This window comes from Culicoides brevitarsis, chromosome 1 (assembly GCF_036172545.1).
Source record: "Culicoides brevitarsis isolate CSIRO-B50_1 chromosome 1, AGI_CSIRO_Cbre_v1, whole genome shotgun sequence".
In the NCBI taxonomy this organism is placed as follows: domain Eukaryota; kingdom Metazoa; phylum Arthropoda; class Insecta; order Diptera; family Ceratopogonidae; genus Culicoides; species Culicoides brevitarsis.
The window spans coordinates 36,866,674-36,889,240 of record NC_087085.1 but is presented as its reverse complement, the minus strand read 5'-3'; the positions used below and the strand labels follow the sequence as shown (position 1 = coordinate 36,889,240).

Genomic DNA, 22,567 nt, shown 5'->3' with positions numbered 1-22,567 from the left:
TATTTTTTCTTAATTTTTTCGACAATAAAATTTGATTTTTTCAACAATTCTCATATAAATTTCATACGCACAGTGATCCAAAAATTAAAAAAAAAAATAAAAAAATTTTTTTTTGTAATTTTTTATTATTTTTGGATCACTGTGCGTATGTAATTTTAATACGAGAAAACTTTCTTATTAAATTTTAATTTAAAAAAAAAATATGAAAAAAGAATATTTTGAACTCGAAAAAGTCATTTAAGCCCACTGTGACAAACTCAACTAATACTCATTCATTACTACCTTTTTATGTTGTATTTTGTGTTATTGCGGTGCTCTGTTTATGTTATTAAATGCTAACATTTCCTGTTCTGAAACTTGTCTTGTGTTGTGTGTAATAATTTGGGTTACACCATTTTCCGTTGTTACTCTTTGGTTTCTTTTTTTCTTTCCTTTTGTTACATAAGAAATTATTATTTTTATTGTTTTTTTTTCCTTTTTACCCAATTATGTATCAGTTTCACGTCGGTGTATTCCTTCAGACACGGACGCAATTATAAATATCACTACTTCGGGCATTGATCAATCAGAGTTGATTCAAGCGATACAAAATCTAGAATTATTTTCTAAAGTTCATGGGGTAAGCGGTTTACTTTAATAAATATTTAATAACTAGCTATGGTCCATGGAAATAATTGACAAGTCGCATTAATAATTCAGCAAGAAATTTTCATTATCATTCATTGATTTGCTGATTTCCTCCTTTATTCCGTTTTCTGTTTTTTTTTTGTGACGTGAAGAACGAAAATAGTTTCATACACGTGAAATAATAATGCCGAGGAACGCCGGTTTTGAATTTTAGTCGATAGATGTCAGGTTTGGTTACTAATTTTAGATTTTAAGTTGAGCAATGAACATGACACTGCAAATATTTTTTCAGTTAATTTAAATATTTTTATTAATTCTTTTTTAATTTTTGATAATTTATTAATTTTTATTTTTATTTATTTTTTTAATTTATTTTTTTTTTTTTTGAAAACTTCAAAAAAAATTTAAAAAATTTTTTTAATTTAATTATTTTAAAATTAAAATTTAGAAAAATAATTTTAAACTAACCAAAATTAGCTAAATTTTAACCAAAAATGAAGTTTTATCTATTTTATTTTATATTTTTTTTTTTTTTGTTAAAAATATTTGAAGAAAAGCAAATTAAAATCATTTTTATAAATAAAAAAATTTTGTGTTATTAAAATAAATAAATCATTAAATAATTAAATTAAACAATAATTATTAGTATAAATTATATTACTTTTTGTGAAGTTTTATAAATTTCAAAAAAATATTTGAAAAAAAAAATTCACTTAAAAAAAAACTTAAAAGTATAAAAAAATATTAATTTATCTTAAATTTAATTAATTTCTAATTTAATTCATTTTTAAATTAATTCGACTAATTTAATATTTAAAATATAAAAAAGTTGCACAAAATTTTTTTTCGATTTTTCCTAAATTTCTTTTAAAATCAAGTTCAAAACTATGAAAATTATTATTTTTTTAATTTTTCAAAATTTTTAAAAATATTTTTAGTTAAAATTTCATTTAAAAAAAAATAAATTATTTTTTTCTCAAAAATTTTCTAACCTCTAAATAAAATATTTTACAGCTCGGTCAAATGGTAGTTGAAGACATCATCGATACATGGCCCCTTGTACTTGGCGCTCTTGTTGGAAGCATGATTGTCTGTCTCATCTTCATCGCTATCATGCGTTGGCTCGCAGCTCCCGTCATCTGGTTCTCGATTTTCGGTGTCATGGCATTACTTGGAACTGGTGTTTACTTTTCGTACTTGAAGTACGACTATTTAAAAGACAATGCTCCTGAACGTGCACCACCAACGACAAATATTTCGGCTTTACTTGAATCGTATTTGTTAATGAAGGTATTTTTTTCTAAAATTTGATCGAATTCGCATTTTTAATATTAAAAATATAAAAAAAAATATTAAATTTTTAAAAATTTTTTAATATTTTTTAAAATTTTTAATAATTTTTTAATATTTTTTAATATTTTTTAAAAATTTTAATAATTTTTTAATATTTTTAAAATTTTTTCAACCCTTAAAAATTATTTTATCGTTTAAATTTATTATTTTTTTTTAATTTAAATTTAATTTTTGTTTAATTTAATTATTCAATTAAATTTTGATTTAAAAAAAAAATTAAAAGAATTTTCATTTTTACTTACAATTTTTTCCTTTTTTTTTCAGGAAACTTGGTTATACATGTTGATTGCATTGGCTGTCCTTTTGATCGTAATTGTCCTCGCCATCATTATTTTACGGAAGAGAATTGTCATTGCAGTCGCTTTGGTCAAAGAAGGAAGCAAAGCTGTTAGTTCCATAACTTCAACGGTATTTTTCCCGATTTTCCCGTGGTTATTCCAAGTTGCGGTAATTGGATTTGCAGTTTTGTGTGGATTATATTTGGCTTCCATAGGCACTGAAGTGTACAAAGTCAGCGGAATGAATACGACAAAAACCTGCATTTGCACCGGAAAGACTTATGTCGACGGAGAAATCTGCAATCCCATCGAATTCAATCAATTTTGCAAAAATACCGCATTTTCCAACAACAAAGCACGTTCGGATCTTTGCATTGACGCCGCTTGTCACTTTATCCAGATACAAAATCCAACGATTGTCAACTATTTTCACGTAATTTTCCTAAATTTTTAATTTTTTTCATAGAAAATTATTAAAAAAAAAATTTTTTTTTAGGGAATCAACATTTTTGGATTCTTTTGGACAGTTTTCTTCATCTCCGCCTTTGGTGAAATGGTTTTGGCAGCAACTTTCGCGACATGGTATTGGACCTTCAAGAAATCAGAAGTTCCCTTTTTTGCTCTTACCTCGGGATTATCACGCACAATCTGTTATCATCTCGGCACACTGGCTTTTGGCTCCTTCATTATCGCAGTTTGTCGCATTATTCGTGTCATGCTTGAATGGGTGCATCAAAAATGTAAAAAGTACGATAATGAAGTGACGCGAGCTATTTTGTGCATTTTTCGATGTCTTTTCTGGTTGCTCGAGAAATTTCTGCGGTTTTTGAATCGCAATGCGTACATCATGTGTGCGATTCACGGAAAGAATTTCTGTGCGAGTGCTGGCGATGCTTTCAATCTTTTGATGCGAAATTGCTTGAGAGTTGTCGCTTTGGATCAAGTAACGAGCTTTTTGTTCTTTTTGTCGAAATTGTTGATCTCGTTGGGCATGGGAACGCTCATGTACTTCTACTTGTCGTTGGAATATTCGCAGCTGGATCTTCATTATAACTTGGTACCATCGATAATTGTCGTGATCGGCACATATTTGATCGCCTGCGTTTTCTTCAGTGTCTATTCGATGGCAGTTGAGACACTTTTCTTGTGTTTCTGTAAGTTTTCTTTTAAAAATTAATTTTTAAAAATCATAAAAAATTAAAAAAAAAATTAATTAAAATTATTCTTTTAAAAAAAATAATAATTAATTTTTTTTTATAATTTTTTAAAAAATTAAAATTTTAATTTTTTAAAAAAAAAAAAATTTAAAAAAAAATTTTTTATCTTTTTTAAAATTAAAAGTTTTAAAATTTTCAAATTTAAATAAAAATAAAATTTTATTTTTAAATATTTTTAATTTTTTTTCAAATATTTTTTTTTTTTAATAATTTTTAATAAAAATATTTTTTTAATCAAAATTAAAATTATAACCTACCAAATAATTTTTTTCAATTAAAAAAAATATTTCAAAAAATTATAAATAATAAATTTACTTATTAATTATTTTTTTCTTTCTTATTTCAGTGGAAGACTCTGAACGCAACGACGGCACCCCCGAAAAGCCATATTTCATGTCAAAGCAACTCAAAAAGATTCTCGGAAAGCACAATAAATTAAACGACTCCGAAAATCAACGATTTTAAACAAACAAAAAAAAAACCATTTGGATCAAAAAATGTGTCAACCTTAGATTTAGAAATATTTAACTCTTTAAAAATTTTTGAAATCCATGAAAAAACCCCAATTTTTGAACATTTATGTGAGACATAAATGTATAAGTACGATGTCTATATTTAATAATCAACTTGAAACTCAGAAAGGCCAAAATAGCAATAATAATTTAGAAGTGTTTGAATTGAAAGCACAAAGTACTGAAAAAAAATGTTAAGTTAGTATTTATAGAAGAAATATAAAGAAAAGGGAAGGAAGTTGAACTACCTTTGAAAAAAAAAAGAATCAAAAAAAATTTTGATGAAAAAATTTTGTGTAAGATTTATACTTATTTGAATGTAATAAACTTGAAATCTGAAATTAAATTAAATGATCTTGATTTTTTTTTATTTATTTAATTTAAATTAATCGATTTCAGAAACGCCATATTTTTTTCTATAAGCTCATGAGAAGAATTTTTTAATAGAGAACAAAATTCTTGAACATAAATGTAAGTATCATCAAAAACAAAAATTATTTTATTTTAAATCTATTTTTTTTTTAAATTTTTTTTTTAACTAAAAAAATAATTTATGCCAAACTTAAAAAAAAATAATTTTTATTTTTTTTTAATTTTTTTTATCAATAATTTTTTAATTTCAATGGAAAAAAATATTTATTTAAATTTAAAATTATTTATTTTTTTATTTTTTTTTTGTGAAAATAAATACATCAATTTTATTTTTTAAATATTTAATTTAATATTTAATTTTAAAAAAAATCATAAAAAAGTGTACAAAACTTTATTTAAATTTATGAAAATTCAGAACTTTATTTTTTTTCGAAATTTTTATAATTATTTCAGTTTAAAAAAATAAAAAAAAGTTAGGTAATTAATCAAAATAATAAAAAAAAATAAACAGATAAAAAAAATATGAGAATAATTTTTTTTTTCATAAATGTTCATATTTATATTAATTAAATTTAAACAAAAAAAAATAAATTTCAAAATTAATTTATTTTTTCAAATTTTTTAAAATAATTATTTTAATTGTTTTCGCCTTTGAATAAATTTTTTCGATTTTATAATAACTTTATTTCTTAAAATTTTACTTAAAAAAATATTTCAAAAATTTGCCGCAGCATCACTAAATTAAATAGTTTAATAAGTTTTTTTTTAAATATTTAAATACATATTTAATTTGTGTGTGCAAAAAAAAAGTGTGCAAAACTTAATGAAATGCTAACTTTTACAATTAAATAATTCTATGGAATTCAAACTTTTGATTTTTATATCGAATTTATCTTCATAAAATTAAAGAAATCATTTTTCTCTGAACTAAACTTTGTTAGAATAAAGTTAATAAATAAAAAGTCGTCAAATAAATTTATCGTAAAATCTACATGGAAAAAAACTGTGCTGATTCTCCGAAATAAATCTACAGTTCTTCAAAGTGAAACCAGGAAGTTTTCTCCAAATGATATAAAAGTCAGTGTTACGTTCAATCTAAAGTCAGTTATCTCAAACAACTCTTCAAACACTGAAGCAGAAAAAAAACCTCTGAAACTAAAAAATGGTCAAATTACTTTTTACTTTAGCCGCAATTTACCTTGCAAGTTGCCTCGGTGTCGAACATAATTGCACCCCAGGACAATTCGAAGGTTATTGTTATGTCAAAAATTTACATATTTCCTCGTCTGACGAGCTAATCCTGCGTGCCGACAATCCAGCATCGATCACGGAAGTTTCCTTTTACCGCGGCGAAAATACTTACCCGAAAGTACAGAAAGGACTTTGCGACAGTTTTCCGAATTTGGAGAGAATTTTCTTGTGGAAGAGCGGCGTGGAGCAAATTGAAGACGGAGCTTTTTCCAACTGCGAAAAATTGAAGTATTTGAGCTTAGCTGGCAACAAATTGACAAATAGTGTTTCGTCGGAAGCATTTAAGGACTTGAGTGGAGTAGAAGATTTGATCCTTTCATCAAACTTTTTGACCGACTTGGATGTTGATTCGTACAAAGAGACATTGCCAAGTTTGAAAAGAATTAACATCAATGACAATGACTTCACTTGCGATGGGTTAAGGCCAATCATTAATAAATTGATCGAAAGGGGAATTCAAACATCGGCAGATCTTGATCCATTGAGTTATCGTAATCGTACAGGATTGGATAACATTTACGATATATTATGTATTAAAGAATAAAATATTCGATAAATTTATGGAAAATTGGAAAAATCAAAATTTTTAAGTTTTCAAGATTTTTTAAAGCTTATAAAAATAAATTAGCGGATCAGTTGAATTAGTTTTAAATTTTTTCTCAATAAAATATAATTTTTGGTCATATTTAGGACGCTCCAAATTTTTTCCTATGTTTTTGTCCCATGCCCCATTTCAAAAAAAAAAAGTTAAAAATTTCATCAATTTTTTTTTTACTTAGGTCGCTCCAAATGAAAATCAAAAATAAAGTCCAAAATTTTTGAAAATAAAATGGGGGGGCAAAATAAAAAAAAAAAATTTGAAATACTTATTTTCATACAAAATGACAGAATTTTAGCAATTTTTGATCGTTGATCAACATTTTTGTTGTTTTTTAATAATCTTCTTTGAAATTTTCAAATTAAAAATTGGTTCAAAAAAGATCATTTTAAGTTAAAAATTGAAAAATTAAAATTTCATAAAAATAACTGTCAAAAAAATTTGAAAAAAAAAATTCAGTAATTTTATGAAAAATATTTTTAGAGAAGAAAATTCAAGTTAATAAAATATGATTTTCAAAACAAAAATTAAAATAATTGAAAATTTTTTATAATTTTTTTTGAAAATGTCTTGAAAAATTATGAAAATACACCAAAAAACGATCAATTTTGATGAAATTTTTAACTTTTTTTTTTATTTTGCCCCATTGGATTTTTGATTTTTAAAATGGGGCATCGGACTTGATTTTTGATTTTCATTTGGAGCGGCCTTACCATAATTTTTCAAGAAATTTTCAAAAATTTTATAAAATTATTTATAAAATTCTAAAAAATATTTTTTAAAAATTTTTGACAGTTTTTTTATGAAATTTATGAAAAAAAAAAATCAAAAATTTTCATAGATGACCAAAAATTGTTTAAATTTTGTCATTTTGTATGAAAAAGTATTTCAATTTTTTTTTTTTAATTTGCCCCCCCCCCCCCTATGTAAAAAAAAAAGGTTTAATTAAATTTCTTTGAACTTTTTAACTGTTTTGATTTTATTTTTTTGCAACAATTACTTTTCTTGTCTTGCAACGAAAAATGATTTAATCTCAAAAAAACTTCAGAACTAAAACAACAATTGCTCAACAATTTCTGTCAAATTTTTTCAAAGTTCCAACCCATTACTGCAAAAATCATGTGTGTGAAAAAAATTGACAGGCTCATTATCATCGATTTTAATACCAAACACATGAATTTTTGAATAAATCGTGAGCACGTCGCTAAAAAATTCAAAGTCATCAATTAGAATCATTCATATGTCATAAATTATGATACATTTTTTGTGCTTATATGAACTTCTATAACTAAAAAAAAATTAAAAAAAATAATTTCGAGACATCTTTTTCTCATGACCCAAAGAAATTCTCACAGACAGACATTTTTCGCACAATTTTCATTGTTTTTCTAAACCCAAAGAACGCAATAGCGTGATTTATGGTCAATTAATTTTGTGCGATGTTTATACAGGGCTCATCCATAAAGCACTTGAACTGATAACAATCTCATTAAAAATTGACTTAAAACCAACAAACAGTGGCTTCATGAGTGATTGACTATTCATAAAAATGAAAATTGTATAATGATGACTTTTTTGCCGTGTAGAAATAATAATAATATTATTATTTTTAAAAAAATCAGTTCATATGTTGGTTTCTGATTTTTACGAGGAAGCGATTTAGTTGGAATTTCGCGTTAGAACTGTTTAGAATAGATCTCGTTTTGTGTCTTAGTTTTGAAAATAAAATGAGTTCGATTGAAATTGAAGTCCCAAAGGAGCCAAAAGGTGAGTTTTCTTCACGATACTTTTTTTCTCACAAAAAGTTGCAGTAGTTCAGCCAAAAAATCTAAAAAAATTTTTTTTTTTCTATTTTTAGATAGTACAAAAAAATACAAAATATCCTTACCAAAGTTGATTTTCCCGCACAAAATCTCAGCAATCGTCTACTTCCTTCTCCTAGCTGTCACAACATTTCTCATCATCCATTCCTGTCTTCAGCTCGAGCACAAAGCTGAACTTTGGAAACATTTTTACCAACAAAGTCTCGTCGAAAACTTGAATCTCATCGTAATTCCAACTTTAGTAGCTTCCATCGTCATTTTTCTCTTCAGAATCTCCTCACCGGATTTCATGCCTCCAAAAATTCTTCTTCCATTTTACAAAATCATGACGTACGGATGTCGGTTAGTAATTTTTTTTTAACTTTTCTTTTCACAATCACTCATGTATGCAATTTTTTTTTAGCAATCTGTTATTATCGAACATCATCATGGTCATCATTCCATTTGTGATGGTCTACATTGCAATTTGTGCTCATTGGACAATTCTCTTTGAAATTCTCGTCGATACCGAAGGCGAATTGAAGCAAACTGTAACTTTAGTCGAAAAAATTGAAATTTACCTCCTTCTGGTCATCGAAACTTTAATTTTTTTCTACATTCCGAAGATAGCGGTGATGTTAGTAGCTGTTGTTCATTTCCGTCAAATGCTGAAATTAAAAGAAAATAAAAGTTTTTATGGATTTTGGGAGAATTTCAAGGCTTTAAGCGAAGTTTGTACGTTACAACAAGGTACAGCGTTGCTTTCGTCGGTTTTAATTCCATATTATGGCACGAAAAATATGTGTATCTGCAAAGGAGAACCAGAAATTAGCGATAAAGCGTTGATACAAGCTGCTATTAATCGTTTCACATTACAAGATGGAGCAACGATCGTCGTTAAACGCAAAGAACAACTCGATCCAGACACGTTTCGGGTAAGTCCCCGTCTTAATCTTTCAAATTTCATGTGAAAAATGACTCATTTGATGCTATATGCGTCTCTTTCTTCCTCACACAGAACGTGGATTTGTTTATATTCGTCTTGGCTTTAATCTGTATGTCCATCTCGACTGTAATCTACATGCTACTTGTAACAATCGATCCGTTGTTCGTCGTTTTCGAACTCTTAATCGCGCTGGAATTGTCAAACGAACTTCTCATATTCGGCTCGACGGTGTCGTATGTCAAACTACTGAACGAATAAAACCTTTTTACGACTTTTTTAATCCAATTAAAGTTGCAATGTGCAAAATCAGTTGAACCACAGCCGCTGACACGATTCGTTGTGAAATACTGGAAATTGCGATTTTTATCTGCAAATTTTTTACCGGTGTGTGCCTTATCTTGTTCAAATACCAAAGTAGCTGACGATAAAAATAATTTTTTTTATTAGCAAACAGTCTGTGACTGTCAGTGACTGATAAAAATATTTTTTTTAATAAATAAAAAAAAAATAATAAAATTAATTAGAGGATGAGTTATCCTTACCTTGATCCACATTTAACGGAAAATACGCCACTTATTCGAGGAAATCTCATTCCCAGACCCGGTAAGTTACTAAAAAAAAAAAATTAAAAATTCAATGAAAAGTGATATTTTTTACTAAATAATGTGATATGTGAAAATAGAAGATGAATCATTAAAAGTGCTGTTTGTTACGAATTTTGTTTATTTTCATAAAATTTAAATTGAAGTAAATATTTGTGTACAGAAATATGAGACATGATGAATCAATGTGAACTTGTGAAGTAAATAGAATCTATTTTATTGATAAGAGATGTTTTTTTCGACAAATATGTAAACAAATAACAAGTACCTAAAGTAGGTTACAAGTGAAAGAAGAGATAGAATTTCTCGGAAAATAGAAAATGTTTGACAGAAAAATATTTTATTGAATTTGTCTTCAAAGGAAATGAAAATTATGTTAGCTTGAATGGTTATTCACAAATTTTCCAAGAAGAAAGAAGTCGATTTTAAGCTAAATAAGAAAATAAATAAATAATTTTTAACATTTTTAGAGTTGAGTAGTGATATTAGTTTTAAGTTAATGTTAGTGAATTTTTAAAAATATAAATTTTACTGAATTTAAACTTCTAAAGGAATTATGATGAAATACTTAAGGATACCTAAGATATAGAAATTGAAAGAAAATGTCACTTTTTTAATGTTCTTGTTATATTAAGTGTAAGTTCATGTTCGGGTTCAATATTATAAAGTTCAAAGGGCAATTAAAAAATTAAATAAAAAAATAAATAAATGAAAAAAATCAAAAATCTATAATAAAAAATAAATTTGGCTCATAGAAAATACTTTTCGTCAAATAAAAATTTTCTTTTCTGGCACATCAGATTAAAATTTTACTTTTTGGCGAATGAAAAATGATTTTTGGGCAAATTTAATGCTTCAAAAGCTTTTTTATGTTAAAATCTGTGCTTTTGTAGAGTTCCTTTAAAAATTTATAAAATTTTTGCATGTAACTTAATTATTGGCATCTCATGTAAATTAATTCGATGGAATAAAACATTATTGTATTTAAAAGCTTTTTTTAAAAAAAAACCTAATATTAGACTAATAAATTGACAGTTTTGCTAATATTTGTCCATCATTTAGATGAATTATTTAATCTTTTTTAATAAAAATTTTGAAATTTTGAAAAAAAAATTGAGAAATTCAAAATTTTTATATATTTTTAATCACTTAGGGTTTAAAATAAATACTTTTTCATATTAAATTGAATTTAAAATGACATTTATTTGATTAGATTTTAATCATATTGAATTGAATTAAATTATACAAAATTTTAATTTAAAAAAAAATAAAATAAAATATTAAAATTTTACTTTTGTAGATGCACATAATTTTATGATGCCTTGACGAAATTTGTAATTTTTTTTTTTAATTTTTATAAAATATAAAAAAACTAAAATTTTACTAAATAAAATTTCTTGAATTTTTTTTTTATTATTACAAAAAAACTATTAAAAAATATTTGTTGTTTTATATCTATTAAATTTATTTTATAATTTTATATCAAATTAATATGAAAAATGACTTTAGGATTTCACTGCTTTTCAAAAAAAAAAAATTATGGCTTTATTTTATTTATAACTTACTTCAAATTTGACCATTTATAGAAATTCTTTTTAGTTCTTACGAATTGTGCATTTAATCTATGTTCTATTAATTTGATAATTTTAAAAACGGAGATAATCAGAGTTAAAATTGATAAGATATCACTAAAAATTTATCGCATTCACACTTTTTAATCTGATAAGAGATTTTTGGTACATTTATGTATCATTTTTAGAAAAACGTTGTAATCTTTTCTCGTTTAAACAAAAAAATTATCTGTTTTGTATCTTTTGAAGTTCATTTATGTCTTTTCCAATAAGAAACTTCCCTGAAACAAAAAAAAATTCTTAAAATAATTCTTACCCCAATGAACGTTAGTCCAAACCATTTGTTTACAACGAAACAAGAGAGCTTTTACTCCATTCTCTCATTTTTAGATTTTTTTTCATGAACTTCCTCCGTTATTCTCTCTCCGTTACTCAAATGACTCATTTTCGTTTGTTTTTGAATTTATTTATTTTTGCCGGTGAATTTTATATTACATCAACATACCCATACACAAGCACATGTATCGCCATAGCACATACGAATTGTTTTCATCTTCTTGTAGCAATAAAAATAAAAATGAAGCGTTCGGTTCATTCAACATTGTTAGAACACAGAATGAAGATACTCATGAATGAGAGATAGCCAAAAAAAAAATTACGACGCCACATTTTCAGTTTATTCTCGGATGGCAAAACGTACGAACGTAGGAACGCGGTGATTCTCGAAAAGTAAATAAGAAGATTTTTATTTGTGTTAAATAAATATTTGAAACTAAAAAAAATATTTTGCTGCTGAAGTCGTAAAAATGTCTGGAGGATTAGAAACACGTCCAGGTAAATAACAAAAAAAAAATTTAAAAAAATAAAATAAATAAAATTTTGGGAGTTGCCCATTAAAGGAATGAATAATCAAACAATTAAAAAAAAATCTAAAAAAAAATTAATTAAACAAAAAAAACGTGGTTTAATTGACAAACGCGACTTCAAATAAAAACCCATAAAAGTAACGAGCCCTTTTCAAACTTCGCATCGTAACTCTGTAGCGAAGTTGTAAAAACTTATTTTTAGTTCGTTCCATATTTTGAACACGTCCGCATTATTCTGGTGTTTGTAAACACTCGTTGTCGATACTTTTTTGAGCGTTGGTGTGTCTCTGGCATGTATGTTCCACGCACAAAAAATGATCACAAAAAGTAATCAAAATTGAGTGAAAAGAAAACTGACAAAAATTAAGCATGCTCGCGAGTTTTTTTTTTTAAATCTGATCGGTTCTCTGTGTACTTATTATGCAAGGAACAAAAAGATCATTCAACTCTCAAATTTTAAAAATAAAAAAAAATACGAAGAAAGCATCGCCGGTTTTTTTTTAACCTTGACTTTTTTTGCTCTCAGAATTATTTTATGAGTGTTTTTTCTCTCTGTTTTTATTTATTTTAAAATGTCTGGTAGACTTTTTTGTTTGAACAGTAAATTTTTTATCAATAAATCACGATTTTTCAATAAAAAATTGTCAACAATTAAAAATATTGAAATAAAAAAAATTTGCAAGTTTTAAAAAATATATTAAAAATAAAAAAAAAATTAAAAATAAAAAAAAAAAAAAAAAAAAAAATTATAAAAAAAAAATTAAAAATAAAAAAATATTAAAATTAAAAAAAATTAAAATAAAAAAAATTAAATACTTGTTCTCCAATAAAGTTTACAGATAAAAAAATTAATTATTTATGATGTAACGGTGCAAAAATTTTTTTTACGATTTTTCTGCCATTAGAACCATAAAAAAATAAAAATAATGGTTGAAAGGAAATACTCACATATTTGGATGGCATGTGCGCCAAAAACGTCAATGGCTAAGAAACGTGCCGTAATGTGATACGAAATATTCTTGACAGTCCATTAGCTTATAATCAATCAAAAGTTCTCTCGTTTTGTTTAGAAAACCTGTTTTTAGTACCAAGAGCGTTTTATTCTTTTGGGTCAATATTTGATTTTTTTGTCACGTGTTAGAAAAAACGCCCTTAATAGCTGATAAAAGATACGTGATGGTAAAAAAAAATGATATTTAGTATCAAGTTTAGTAAAATTATGCAGTAATACTCACCTAGTTCAATGAATATTTACGAATGTTTCAATGAGATTTTTTTTTGTGTATGGAGTCATTATATTACATCATCGCTGCTAATAGAGGTAGTTCAATTATTTGAAGAGAAAAATATTTTAAGAGCGAATTTTAGTAAATTATTTTTTTTTAATTCAAAATTTCAAAAAATATACTAAAAAAATTTTTTTTTCCTGAAAATCCTTAACTTAAGTATTTTACTCAATATTTTTATCGACAGAGGGCGTATTTTTTTGAAATCATAAATTCATTTAAATTAATTATTTAAAATATTTGAAGATAAAATTTGATAATTTAAAAAATAAAATTAATAACATTTTAATATTTATAAAAAAAATTAAGTTATATCTAATTTTAAGCAATTTAATATGAAAATTGAACAAAACACACTACAGAGGGCGTTTTTTTTATCATCATTAAATTTCTTTATTTCTAAAATAATATAAATAGATATTTGAACTGCTTAAAAAAATTTAATACAATAAAATTAATTAAATAATTATTAATTGATTAAATTAATAATATTATTTTAACCAAAAATTAGCCAAATAATGAAAAGTTTTCTAATAATACTCAATAGAGGGCGTATAAAGAAATTACAAAAAATGGCGCCAAAACTTAAAAACCTAAAATTTCACAAATTTAGAAGATATATTTAATTTATAATTCGAAAAAAAAATCGGACTTACATGAAAATCTTTGAAAATAAATTTATATTCAACATAAATCCTCAAAAAAAATGTAATACAAGACTTCTAGATCGAAAATAAGAGATCTTAAATTTTGGCGCCAAAAATATTAAATATCAAAACACAACTAAAACTTAACAAAATCATCTCAAATACGAAAAATTCCTTCAGTTCTTGAATATTTTCAATGAAATTTCATCTTCTTCCATATGCTTTAATAAGATTTTTCTCCCGTATGATTCCCGCCTTAACAAGCCAAACTGGCGCCATTGATTTTATTTGTTATTTACGCATCGCGCCTTATATATTCACTTTTACTATTTATTTATTTGATAAAAAATCAATAAAACAGATATATGTCAAATACTCCTACTATTAACTATTAAAGCCTGCATTTTTATGTGTTTTGAATAAATTACTTTGCCCTTCTAATCGAACTTAATTTTTTATCAAAAACCAAAAATTACTTAAATTGACCTATAATTTGGTTCTTTGTGTACATAATAAATATTTGTTGACTGACTTTTGCTCTATATACAAGAAATATGTGCAACTATTTGTTTGTATGAAAGTTCACCCTCTATCAGCGCAGCGTAACTCCATGATAGTAAGTCATAAATCGTGTTTATATCGCGTCGCGCGTTCCACCCTTGAATACAAAAACACAAATTTTCGCTATTTTTGTGCTTAAAGAGAGAGAAAAAGAGCAAAAAATAATGGAAAGTTGGAAAAGTTTAGTGTCGGTATGTAAGAAAAAACTACTCAAACTGAAATATTCGCTTTTAATTGACTGCCCTGACATTGTATGACGCGCTGACTGTGTGCTTAATTACGTGAATGACATGAGAACGTAATTTAGTAGAGAAAAAAAATCGAGTCAGTCTAACATTGGGAGCGGTTGTGACAAGAAATGTTTGAAGCAGGCACCGAATTTGACATAAAACCGAAGCCAGGTCTAAATTTTTAATTAAATCCTAAAAAATTTGCAATTTTCTTTAATTTTTGTGTTTTTTTCTCTTTTCAGAGGGCGTTTTTGATGAATCAACGCGAAAACCCACCGATCGATTTTGGTTGATTCCCTTCGTTGTTGCGGTAATTGCCTTCTTTGTCGTCACCGGACTTGCTGGATCCTCGGGAAGTCTCAAAGGTCTCGCAAATAATCGTCGAAATTTGACTGATGGACCGACTTGTGGCTTCGATAGCAATGTACTCGATTTGCCGTATGTGCTTTACGTTGATGAGCGTGACTGCGCGAGGAAAAATCGCTCGTTGTCTGAGTGCAAAGAACCATGGGTAAGTGTTAATTTTTATTATTATTAGGCAATTGCATGTAGCAAAAATGTTTCGTATTTTCTGCTATTTATTTTTTTATGAAAAGAAAATTATTTTTTTAATTTTAATTTTGAATTAAAAAATAATTTCCTTTAATAAAATTTTAATAAAAATTTTTAATAGTTTTAAAATAATTTTTATTTTTTTCTTAAAAATGTAAAAAAAATAAAATTTATTACAAAAATAAAAATTAAATAAACAGACAAATTTTTTTGATAAAATTAAAGCTAAAGCAATTTTCAAAAAAAAAATAATTTAATTTTTATTTTAATTAAAAAATTATTTAAAAATTTTTAATTAAATAAATTTCAAGTTTAAAAACATTTTATAGATAATTTTCTTTCACTAATTTAAATAAAAATATTTTAATAATAATTTTAAAATACTTAATTTTTAGTTTTTTTTCTTAAAAATGTGAAAAAAATAAAATTCATAAAAAAATAAAAATTAAATAAATAAATAAATTTGATATAATTAAAGAAAATTAAAAAAATTTAAGAGAATTTAATAAAAATTAAATATTTAATTATGACCTATATAAAATTAAATTAATTAAAAAATTATTATTACTAAAATTAAATTATTTTTTAATAAAATTCTTTAAAAATTCAAAACTTATTAAAAATTTTTTTAAAATTTATTTCATTAATTTTTTAAAATCTTAATTTTATTATAATTTATTTTTTAATTTTTTTTGACAATTAAAATAAAAAAATATCAAAAATTATTTAAATAAATTAATTAAATTATTAATTAAAAAAAATATTCATTTAATCTAAATTTTTAAAATAATTTTTTAAATTTTACTAAAAAACTGAAATAAATATTAAAATTTAAATTAATTACCTTTTTTATTCTTTTTCAGATTTGTGTAAAAGAATGCCCCAAAGGACTATTTGACGTTACCTCATGCACATCGTCAAATTTCCCCGTTTTGAAGGAAAACATGCTCTGCCAATCGGAATCTGTTAAAAAGAGCGTCATCAATTGCGATACAATGTCAAAGGCAGTTCAGCTAAACAAATGTGCCGCTTACTTCAACGGAACTGAGGAACTTTTCGACTATTGTCACTCGTTGGGAGTCAAAGAAGTGCCCGCAGGCGACGAAAGTTCAATGGAATTCGAAGTCGAACTCGGAAGTTTGTTCAAACGCGTCGCTCCAAGTTTCTTACTCGCCATTCTCGTTGCCATTGTCGTGAGTTTCTTCTTCATCATCACCCTGAAATGGTCCGCAGCCTTCGTTTTTTGGGGATTTGCGTCGCTTGTGTTGGCTCTCATTGCCGTCATGATCATTTCCTTTGGCGTCGTGCTCGGATCTGCCGCTCAACACGCAAAAACTCAACAAGAAGCTGACGAAGTGAAGAAAGGACTTTACATGTATTGCGCTATTTTTGGCCTAATGTTCCTCGCTTTTGTCGCTTTGCTCTATTTCTTCCGCAAAAAGATTCGTTGCGGTATTGAAATCGTGAAAGAGTCAAGCAGAGCTGTTACTTGTTCGTACGCCAGTGTATTTTTCCCGCTTTTGCCGTTCCTCATCAGAGCTGTTATTGGATTGACTCTCATTTTTGGCGTCATTATGCTTGCGATGACACGTTCGAACGTTTATTCCGTCAGTGGATCTCTTTCGAGCTCGGATTGTGTATGCAACGCAACTTATAACGTCGGAGGATCGTGCTTGCCGGAGAAATTCAACAAAGATTGTCATTCGTCAACGGGAGAAATTTGCGAAGTTGCGGTTTGCCAATTGGATGAACAAGCTGTTCCAGCAACTAATGGACCTTTTATTGTAAGTTTTTGTGAAATTTTTATTTTTTTTACACTTTTGAGCTTTTTTTCATTCGAAGATTTTCAATTACATAATGCTAAAAATCCAATTAATTTAAAATAAATATTTAAAAAAAAAAATATTAAATTTTAAATTCCGAAAATTTAAAAAAAATTTTATTTTAAATTTTTCCCAAATTTTTGGTTTAAAATAAAAAAAAAAATTTCAAAGTTTTTGAAATTTAAAAAAAAATTAAATTAAATTAAAATTTTTTTTTTGAAGCTTGGAACGAAAATTTAAAAATATTTTTTTTGAAATTTCTTTTTTTAAAAATTTAATTAATTTTAAAAAATATAAATTTTTTGATATAAAAAATTACACATACGATTTTTAATATAAAAATACGATAAAATTTTTTTTTCTTTAATTATTTTTTTTACCTTTTAAATTTCTTTAAATAAATTTAAAATACCTTTTTTTTTTTAATTTTTTTTTTATTTTTTTTTTTAATTCTTATTTTTATTATTTTTTAACTTTATATTTTACCTATTATTTTAAAATATTTTTTTAAATATTTTAAAAAATAATCTTCTGAAGTTTTTATTTAAAAAAGTTCTTTTTCTTTCGATAAAATTCTCAGAAAAATAATTTCTTTTTATTGACAAATTTGAAAAAAATAAAATCAATTAATTATATTTTTTAAATAATTTATTTAAAATTAATTAAATTAAAAAATTTTCTTGAAGATTTTTAAAATTTATTTTTCAAAATTCGATTTTTTGTTTTTAATTTTAGATTTTTTTATTAAGAAAATATAAAAATAATTTTATTTGTTGTTTTTTCACAAATTTTTTTAATTTTTATTTTTAGAAAATAAATTAAAAAATTATTTATGGCCTTAAAAATTAAATAAAAAAATTAATAATTAATTAATAAAAAAATATTAAATTAAAAAAAAAGCTTAAAATTAATTTATAAACATTTTTAATTAAATTTTTGAACAATAATTTTTTTTTTAGATAATTCTCCTTTTCTGCGGTATGTGGATCGTCTCATTTGTTCAAGCAAACACAAAAATGGTCTTGGCTCATGTCTACGGTAACTGGTATTGGAATTGGAATCAAGAATTCATCCCAAGTGGCGCTGTTTGTACTGCCATGGGCAAAATCTTCGGGTAAAATTTACTTTTTTTTCATTAAAAAATAAAAATTTTACGATTTTTCCCTCTTTTTAGCAACCACATGGGCACAGCAGCTCTTGGATCTCTCATCATCACTCTTTGCCGCCTCTTGAAAAGCCTTCTTGAACGTCGTGATCGCAACCGCGGCGAAGGAATGGCTGCCATGATCATGTACATCATCGGCGAATGCGTTCGTTTCTGCGCTCAAGCTCTTCTCACGCTCATCGAATTTGTCTCCGCCAAGGCGTTTGTCGTGTGTGCCATCATGGGAACGACTTTCTGGGGCTCCGTCAAAGGCGTTTCGCAAGTTATGCTGAAGGACATCCCGCTTGTCGTTGCTACGGAATACGTTGGCGACATAATTCTCTTCGTTTGCAAATTTGTCGCTGCTTTGGCTTCTGCTGGATTATTTTACGCTCTCGCTCCCTTCACGGATGACGAACATTTTATTATCGTTATTTTTGCCATTATTATCTTCATTTTCGCCTATGACCTCGCAAGTGTCTTGTTGACGGCCTATGATGTCGCCATTGACACTATTTTGGTGTGCGGCTTGCAAGATTACTTGCATAATAAGGCGGAAAAAGCTTACTTCCAGTCCGAAACTCTCAATGAGTTGCTGCTGCAAAAGAATACCGCTTAAAATGCGCACAAAATTCGTCTTCATGTCACTAATTTAACATTTACTTTTTTAAATGTAGCTTGTATTGTAAGTGTCCTTAGCTCGTAAAAACACTAAATGTAAGATGGAATCTCAGCAGGTTTCTATCAACTGATATTTTTACTTAAAATAACTGAAGAATTTTTTAAAGTTGGAGTTTTCTCGAAAGAAAAGAAATATTTGATAAGAAAAACATCACAATTTAATCAGGAAATCAATAAAAATGTGTGTAAAAAATTAAATTTGAATTTTTTTAATTTCTAATTTTAAGCTAATTTACGAAATTCATCAAAAAAAAAAATCGATTTGGAAAAATTTATTTTATTTTTTTTTAAAAAATTTAAAATGTTTAAAAAAATTTCATAAATTTAAAATTTTTGTAATTAATTAAAAAATTAATTTAAAATTTTTTTAACATTAAATTAATTAATAAATAAAATTTTAATTCAAAAATGCTAAATATTTTTTTTAATTCTCTTTTCACTTTTTTTTGAACAAATAAACAAATGAATTGAAAAAGCTAAATTCATTCTACAAAAATATATAAATAGAAAATATTTTAATTATTAATGTTATCAATTAAATTCGGACCAATTTTATCAGATTCGCTTTCCGGATTTTTTTTGTGAGGAATTTCAATATTTCTAATATTTTCTTGACAAGATTTTTTCTTAAACTTTTGGACAAAGTTTAAGATGAAAAATAATTTCCGCCTGTTTTTCCGAGTACCATTAAAAAAAATGCACGACGATTATTTTGAACAAAATAGAACAAAAAAAAATTTGTAAAGATCAGGTTCATGATATAAATTTTCTCAATTTTTTTAAATTTTGAGTAAAAATATTTTTTTAATTTTTTTAAAAAATTTTATGAAAAAATAATTTTTAAAATAAAAATTAAATTAAATGTTTTTTTATTTAAAAAAATTTTTTTTATTAAAATATTATTATTATTTTTTTTCTTTTTCTATTTTGAAGGTCTTTGAAAAATAATGGTCGAAATTTTAAAAATTTTTATATAAAAATCTGAAATTCAAAAAAAATATTTTGTTTAAGTTCGAAAATAACGACAAAAAATTTTAAAAGTTCGTAAAACGAATTTCTTCAATTGTAGAAATCCATTTTCGAATAGTTACTCACCTCATACTGTTTTGATTGTTAAAAATTGTTAAATTCCGTCAAATTTCAAGTGTTTTCTTCAAATAAAGTCACATTCATCATTATTTTTTTTGTTTTTGCATGTCCCAGTGAAAGTCCAAAATCATGGCTACGTTATTCGAGCAGCTTGAAACTTTATACAAATACGAGTTATACTCAAACGCAAAGCAATTAGTAAGTATTTCCCTCTAATTTTCGGCATTTTCTAATATTTTCTTTATTTTTCAGGCAAATCTCATCCTTTCCATTTACGAAAGCAATCGATTTCTGTTGACGCCCCAAGAACACTTCCAAACCCTCATTTATTACGCTGAGTCTCTCTACCACGAGCGGCAATATCGCGAAGCGGAAGGATTTTTCCGTCAAGCACTTTGCGTCAAAAAAGTCGTGACAAAAGCCAAAGGATCGAACAAACTGGAGCCAAGTGATCCGCATTCCGAGATGGAAATCAAGTACAAAATCGCAAAATGTTTAGTCGAAAACAAGCATTTGCGGGATGCCGTTTCGACCCTGCAATCGATAACGATGAAGCAACGTACGCCGAAAGTGAATATGTTGCTGGGGAAACTTTTGCACAACAGCGGGAACGATCGCACCGCAATTGGAGCTTATAAGGAAGTTTTGAAAGATTGTCCGTTGGCGTTTGAAGCGATCGAAGGCTTAATTACGATCGGTGTCAAGGGAATTGACGTCAATTCGTTGATTTTGGATGCTTCCGGAGCAATTCAGTGCAGCGACTGGCTCAGCAGTTGGATAAAAGCTCACGCCAACATTCATGCCCGTAAATATTCCGAGGCGATTCAGACGTTGCGAGGCTTGGAAAATAACACAGTGTTGAAAAATTATCATCAATTGCTCGTTCTCATCGGCGAATGTTATTACCACAATGGCGAATACGATAATGCCTATGCTTACCTTAGTCGAGCCCACAATTTGTGTCCTTACATGAAAAATGGCATCCAAATTCTCGCGATTTTGCTGTCAAAACGCAACAAAATCAACGATCTCGAAAAAATGATCGCTCCGACGTCAACTTTTCCTTATGAATATACTTCGGAATCGTGGTTCGTGATGGCCCAATATCTCTTTGCGACGGGAAAATACGACAAAGCTGTCTATTTTGTCCAAAAATCCTGCTTCTTAAATCCCAAAAATGTCGAGGCCTTGATTTTAAAAGCACGAATTTTGTTGCAGCTCAAAAAACACAACGAAGCGATATCGCATCTGCAATTTGCGCAACAATTTGCTCCGTATCGCTATGAAGTGCACAAAGGATTGGTCGAGACGCTGCTGAGTATGGAAAAATTGCGCGAAGCATCGAGTCAAGCGTCGAAGGCGTTGCGGCAGCTGGGCGAATCGCCGAGATTGTTGGTTTTGTGTGCGCGAACGTATTTGAAGGACATCATGTCGAAGTCGAAAGCGAAGCCGTTGTTGATCCGGGCACTCGAGTTGAACGAATATTATTTGCCGGCGGTGTTTTTGTTGTGCGAAATTTATCAGGAAGACAATGAGACGGCTGAGGCAATTAAATTGCTGAAGAAACAGGTTTCGGTGCAGCCAAATTGTCGGTTGTATTCGATGTTGGGAGACATTTTGAGCTTTGAGAAGGATCAAACGGGAGCTTTGGAACATTATACGCATGCTTTGAAGTAAGTTTTTTTTTATTAAAAATTTGATAAAACTAAGTTTAATTTTTTTAACAAATTAAAATTAAGGTTTTTTTTATCAACGAATTCAGAAAAATGTCGAAAATTTTCTTTTGAATATTTTTTTTGAATTTCTACCCTTAAATTGTTTAATTAAAATCATAAACGAAAAAATTTATTAAAAAAAAAAATAAAAAAAATCTATGATATTTTCTCATATTGAAATTTAAATGAATTTCTTTTTAAATCACTTGACAAATATTTAATTTAAAAAAAAATTGTTGACTTAAAAAAATTAAAATGATGTTAATTAAAATTTATTTTACGTAAACACTTATTTTATTATGTTCAAGTCGTTAAAATAATTTAAATTTTTTTTTTTTATTTTTTCTGGTTAAAAAAAATTTAAAAAATCTAAATTAGTTAAATTACGGCTCCTTTATTAATTTTACGACTTAGTTAAATTTTTCAATTAAATTATTTAAATTTAATTTTAAATATTTTTTTTAGTTTCGATCCAAATAATCGTCGTGCATTGACTGGCTTAATGGCACTCGGACACACAACAGGCGGAAATCTAGATTCATCTTACGCAACAATTTCCGAAAACGAAGAAGGCAACGAGATGCAAGAAAATCCCTTAGAAATGATTGAAATTCCTCACAATGATCCCGATCCGGAAAGCGAATCTGATGTAATGTGGTCCGATGTTGAGATTGATAACATTAATAATTAAAATATTTTCTATTTATATATTTTTGTAGAATGAATTTAGCTTTTTCAATTCATTTGTTTATTTGTTCGAAAAAAAGTAAAATGAGAATTAAAAGCATTCCTTAAAACCAGAAATTTGTAATTCAATTTGTCCAAAAAAAATTAAAAATGAATT

General features: G+C 26.5%; 3 protein-coding genes and 1 long non-coding RNA gene across 11 annotated transcripts in view; 3 read left to right on the top strand and 1 right to left on the bottom strand.

Annotated features, from left to right (window-relative positions):
• The window catches only part of LOC134836117 (choline transporter-like 2), a 34,841-nt gene extending 30,521 nt beyond the window's left edge, over window positions 1–4,320 (top strand). For 4 of the 5 annotated variants that reach the window (XM_063851358.1, XM_063851349.1, XM_063851333.1 and 1 more), the window contains 4 exons: window positions 1,642–1,917; window positions 2,245–2,691; window positions 2,755–3,412; window positions 3,822–4,320. In XM_063851358.1, the coding sequence (XP_063707428.1) occupies window positions 1,642–1,917; window positions 2,245–2,691; window positions 2,755–3,412; window positions 3,822–3,940 (1,500 nt within the window). In that variant the 3' untranslated portion in view covers window positions 3,941–4,320. Of the gene's footprint in view, window positions 1–497; window positions 620–1,641; window positions 1,918–2,244; window positions 2,692–2,754; window positions 3,413–3,821 lie in introns of all 5 variants that reach the window. The other variant, XM_063851367.1, reaches the window with a different exon arrangement.
• A 3,279-nt stretch (window positions 4,321–7,599) lies between these two features.
• On the bottom strand, window positions 7,600–8,815 carry LOC134827006 (uncharacterized). The gene is made up of 3 exons (XR_010161744.1): window positions 8,750–8,815; window positions 8,097–8,678; window positions 7,600–8,036 (listed from the first exon to the last, which is right to left on the bottom strand). It is a non-coding gene; the product is annotated as an uncharacterized LOC134827006 (long non-coding RNA).
• LOC134827005 (choline transporter-like 2) lies at window positions 8,672–19,101 on the top strand. 4 transcript variants are annotated; one of them, XR_010161743.1, is made up of 7 exons: window positions 8,672–8,945; window positions 9,029–9,559; window positions 14,962–15,230; window positions 16,135–17,055; window positions 18,054–18,208; window positions 18,269–18,927; window positions 18,961–19,101. XR_010161743.1 is itself a non-coding variant. In XM_063839528.1 (7 exons), exons 3-7 carry the CDS (start codon window positions 9,484–9,486, stop codon window positions 18,855–18,857), a joined length of 2,010 nt encoding a protein of 669 aa, XP_063695598.1. In that variant the 5' UTR covers window positions 8,672–8,945; window positions 9,029–9,340; window positions 9,404–9,483; the 3' UTR covers window positions 18,858–19,099. The 4 variants fall into 4 exon arrangements, 3 of the variants coding, with proteins under 3 accessions (XP_063695598.1, XP_063695597.1, XP_063695599.1); XM_063839528.1 differs by having other exon boundaries at window positions 9,029–9,340; window positions 9,404–9,559; window positions 18,269–19,099; XM_063839527.1 differs by having other exon boundaries at window positions 18,269–19,099.
• Window positions 19,102–20,026: 925 nt separating this feature from the next.
• Window positions 20,027–22,521, top strand: LOC134835056 (anaphase-promoting complex subunit 7). Its single transcript, XM_063849911.1, has 3 exons — window positions 20,027–20,206; window positions 20,261–21,681; window positions 22,189–22,521. Exons 1-3 carry the CDS (start codon window positions 20,138–20,140, stop codon window positions 22,412–22,414), a joined length of 1,716 nt encoding a protein of 571 aa, XP_063705981.1. The 5' UTR covers window positions 20,027–20,137; the 3' UTR covers window positions 22,415–22,521.
• Window positions 22,522–22,567: the final 46 nt, after the last annotated feature.

Bases quoted from the DNA above. Each gene is read 5' to 3' on its own strand.
- LOC134835056 (XM_063849911.1), top strand. From the start codon at position 20,138: ATGGCTACGTTATTCGAGCAGCTTGAAACTTTATACAAATACGAGTTA. The intron at 20,207-20,260 runs GTAAGTATTTCC...TTTATTTTTCAG, and splicing joins ACTCAAACGCAAAGCAATTA to GCAAATCTCATCCTTTCCAT. The intron at 21,682-22,188 runs GTAAGTTTTTTT...TATTTTTTTTAG, and splicing joins CATTATACGCATGCTTTGAA to TTTCGATCCAAATAATCGTC.
- LOC134827005 (XM_063839528.1), top strand. From the start codon at position 9,484: ATGAGTTATCCTTACCTTGATCCACATTTAACGGAAAATACGCCACTT. The intron at 17,056-18,053 runs GTAAGTTTTTGT...TTTTTTTTTTAG, and splicing joins CAACTAATGGACCTTTTATT to ATAATTCTCCTTTTCTGCGG. The intron at 18,209-18,268 runs GTAAAATTTACT...CCCTCTTTTTAG, and splicing joins GCCATGGGCAAAATCTTCGG to CAACCACATGGGCACAGCAG.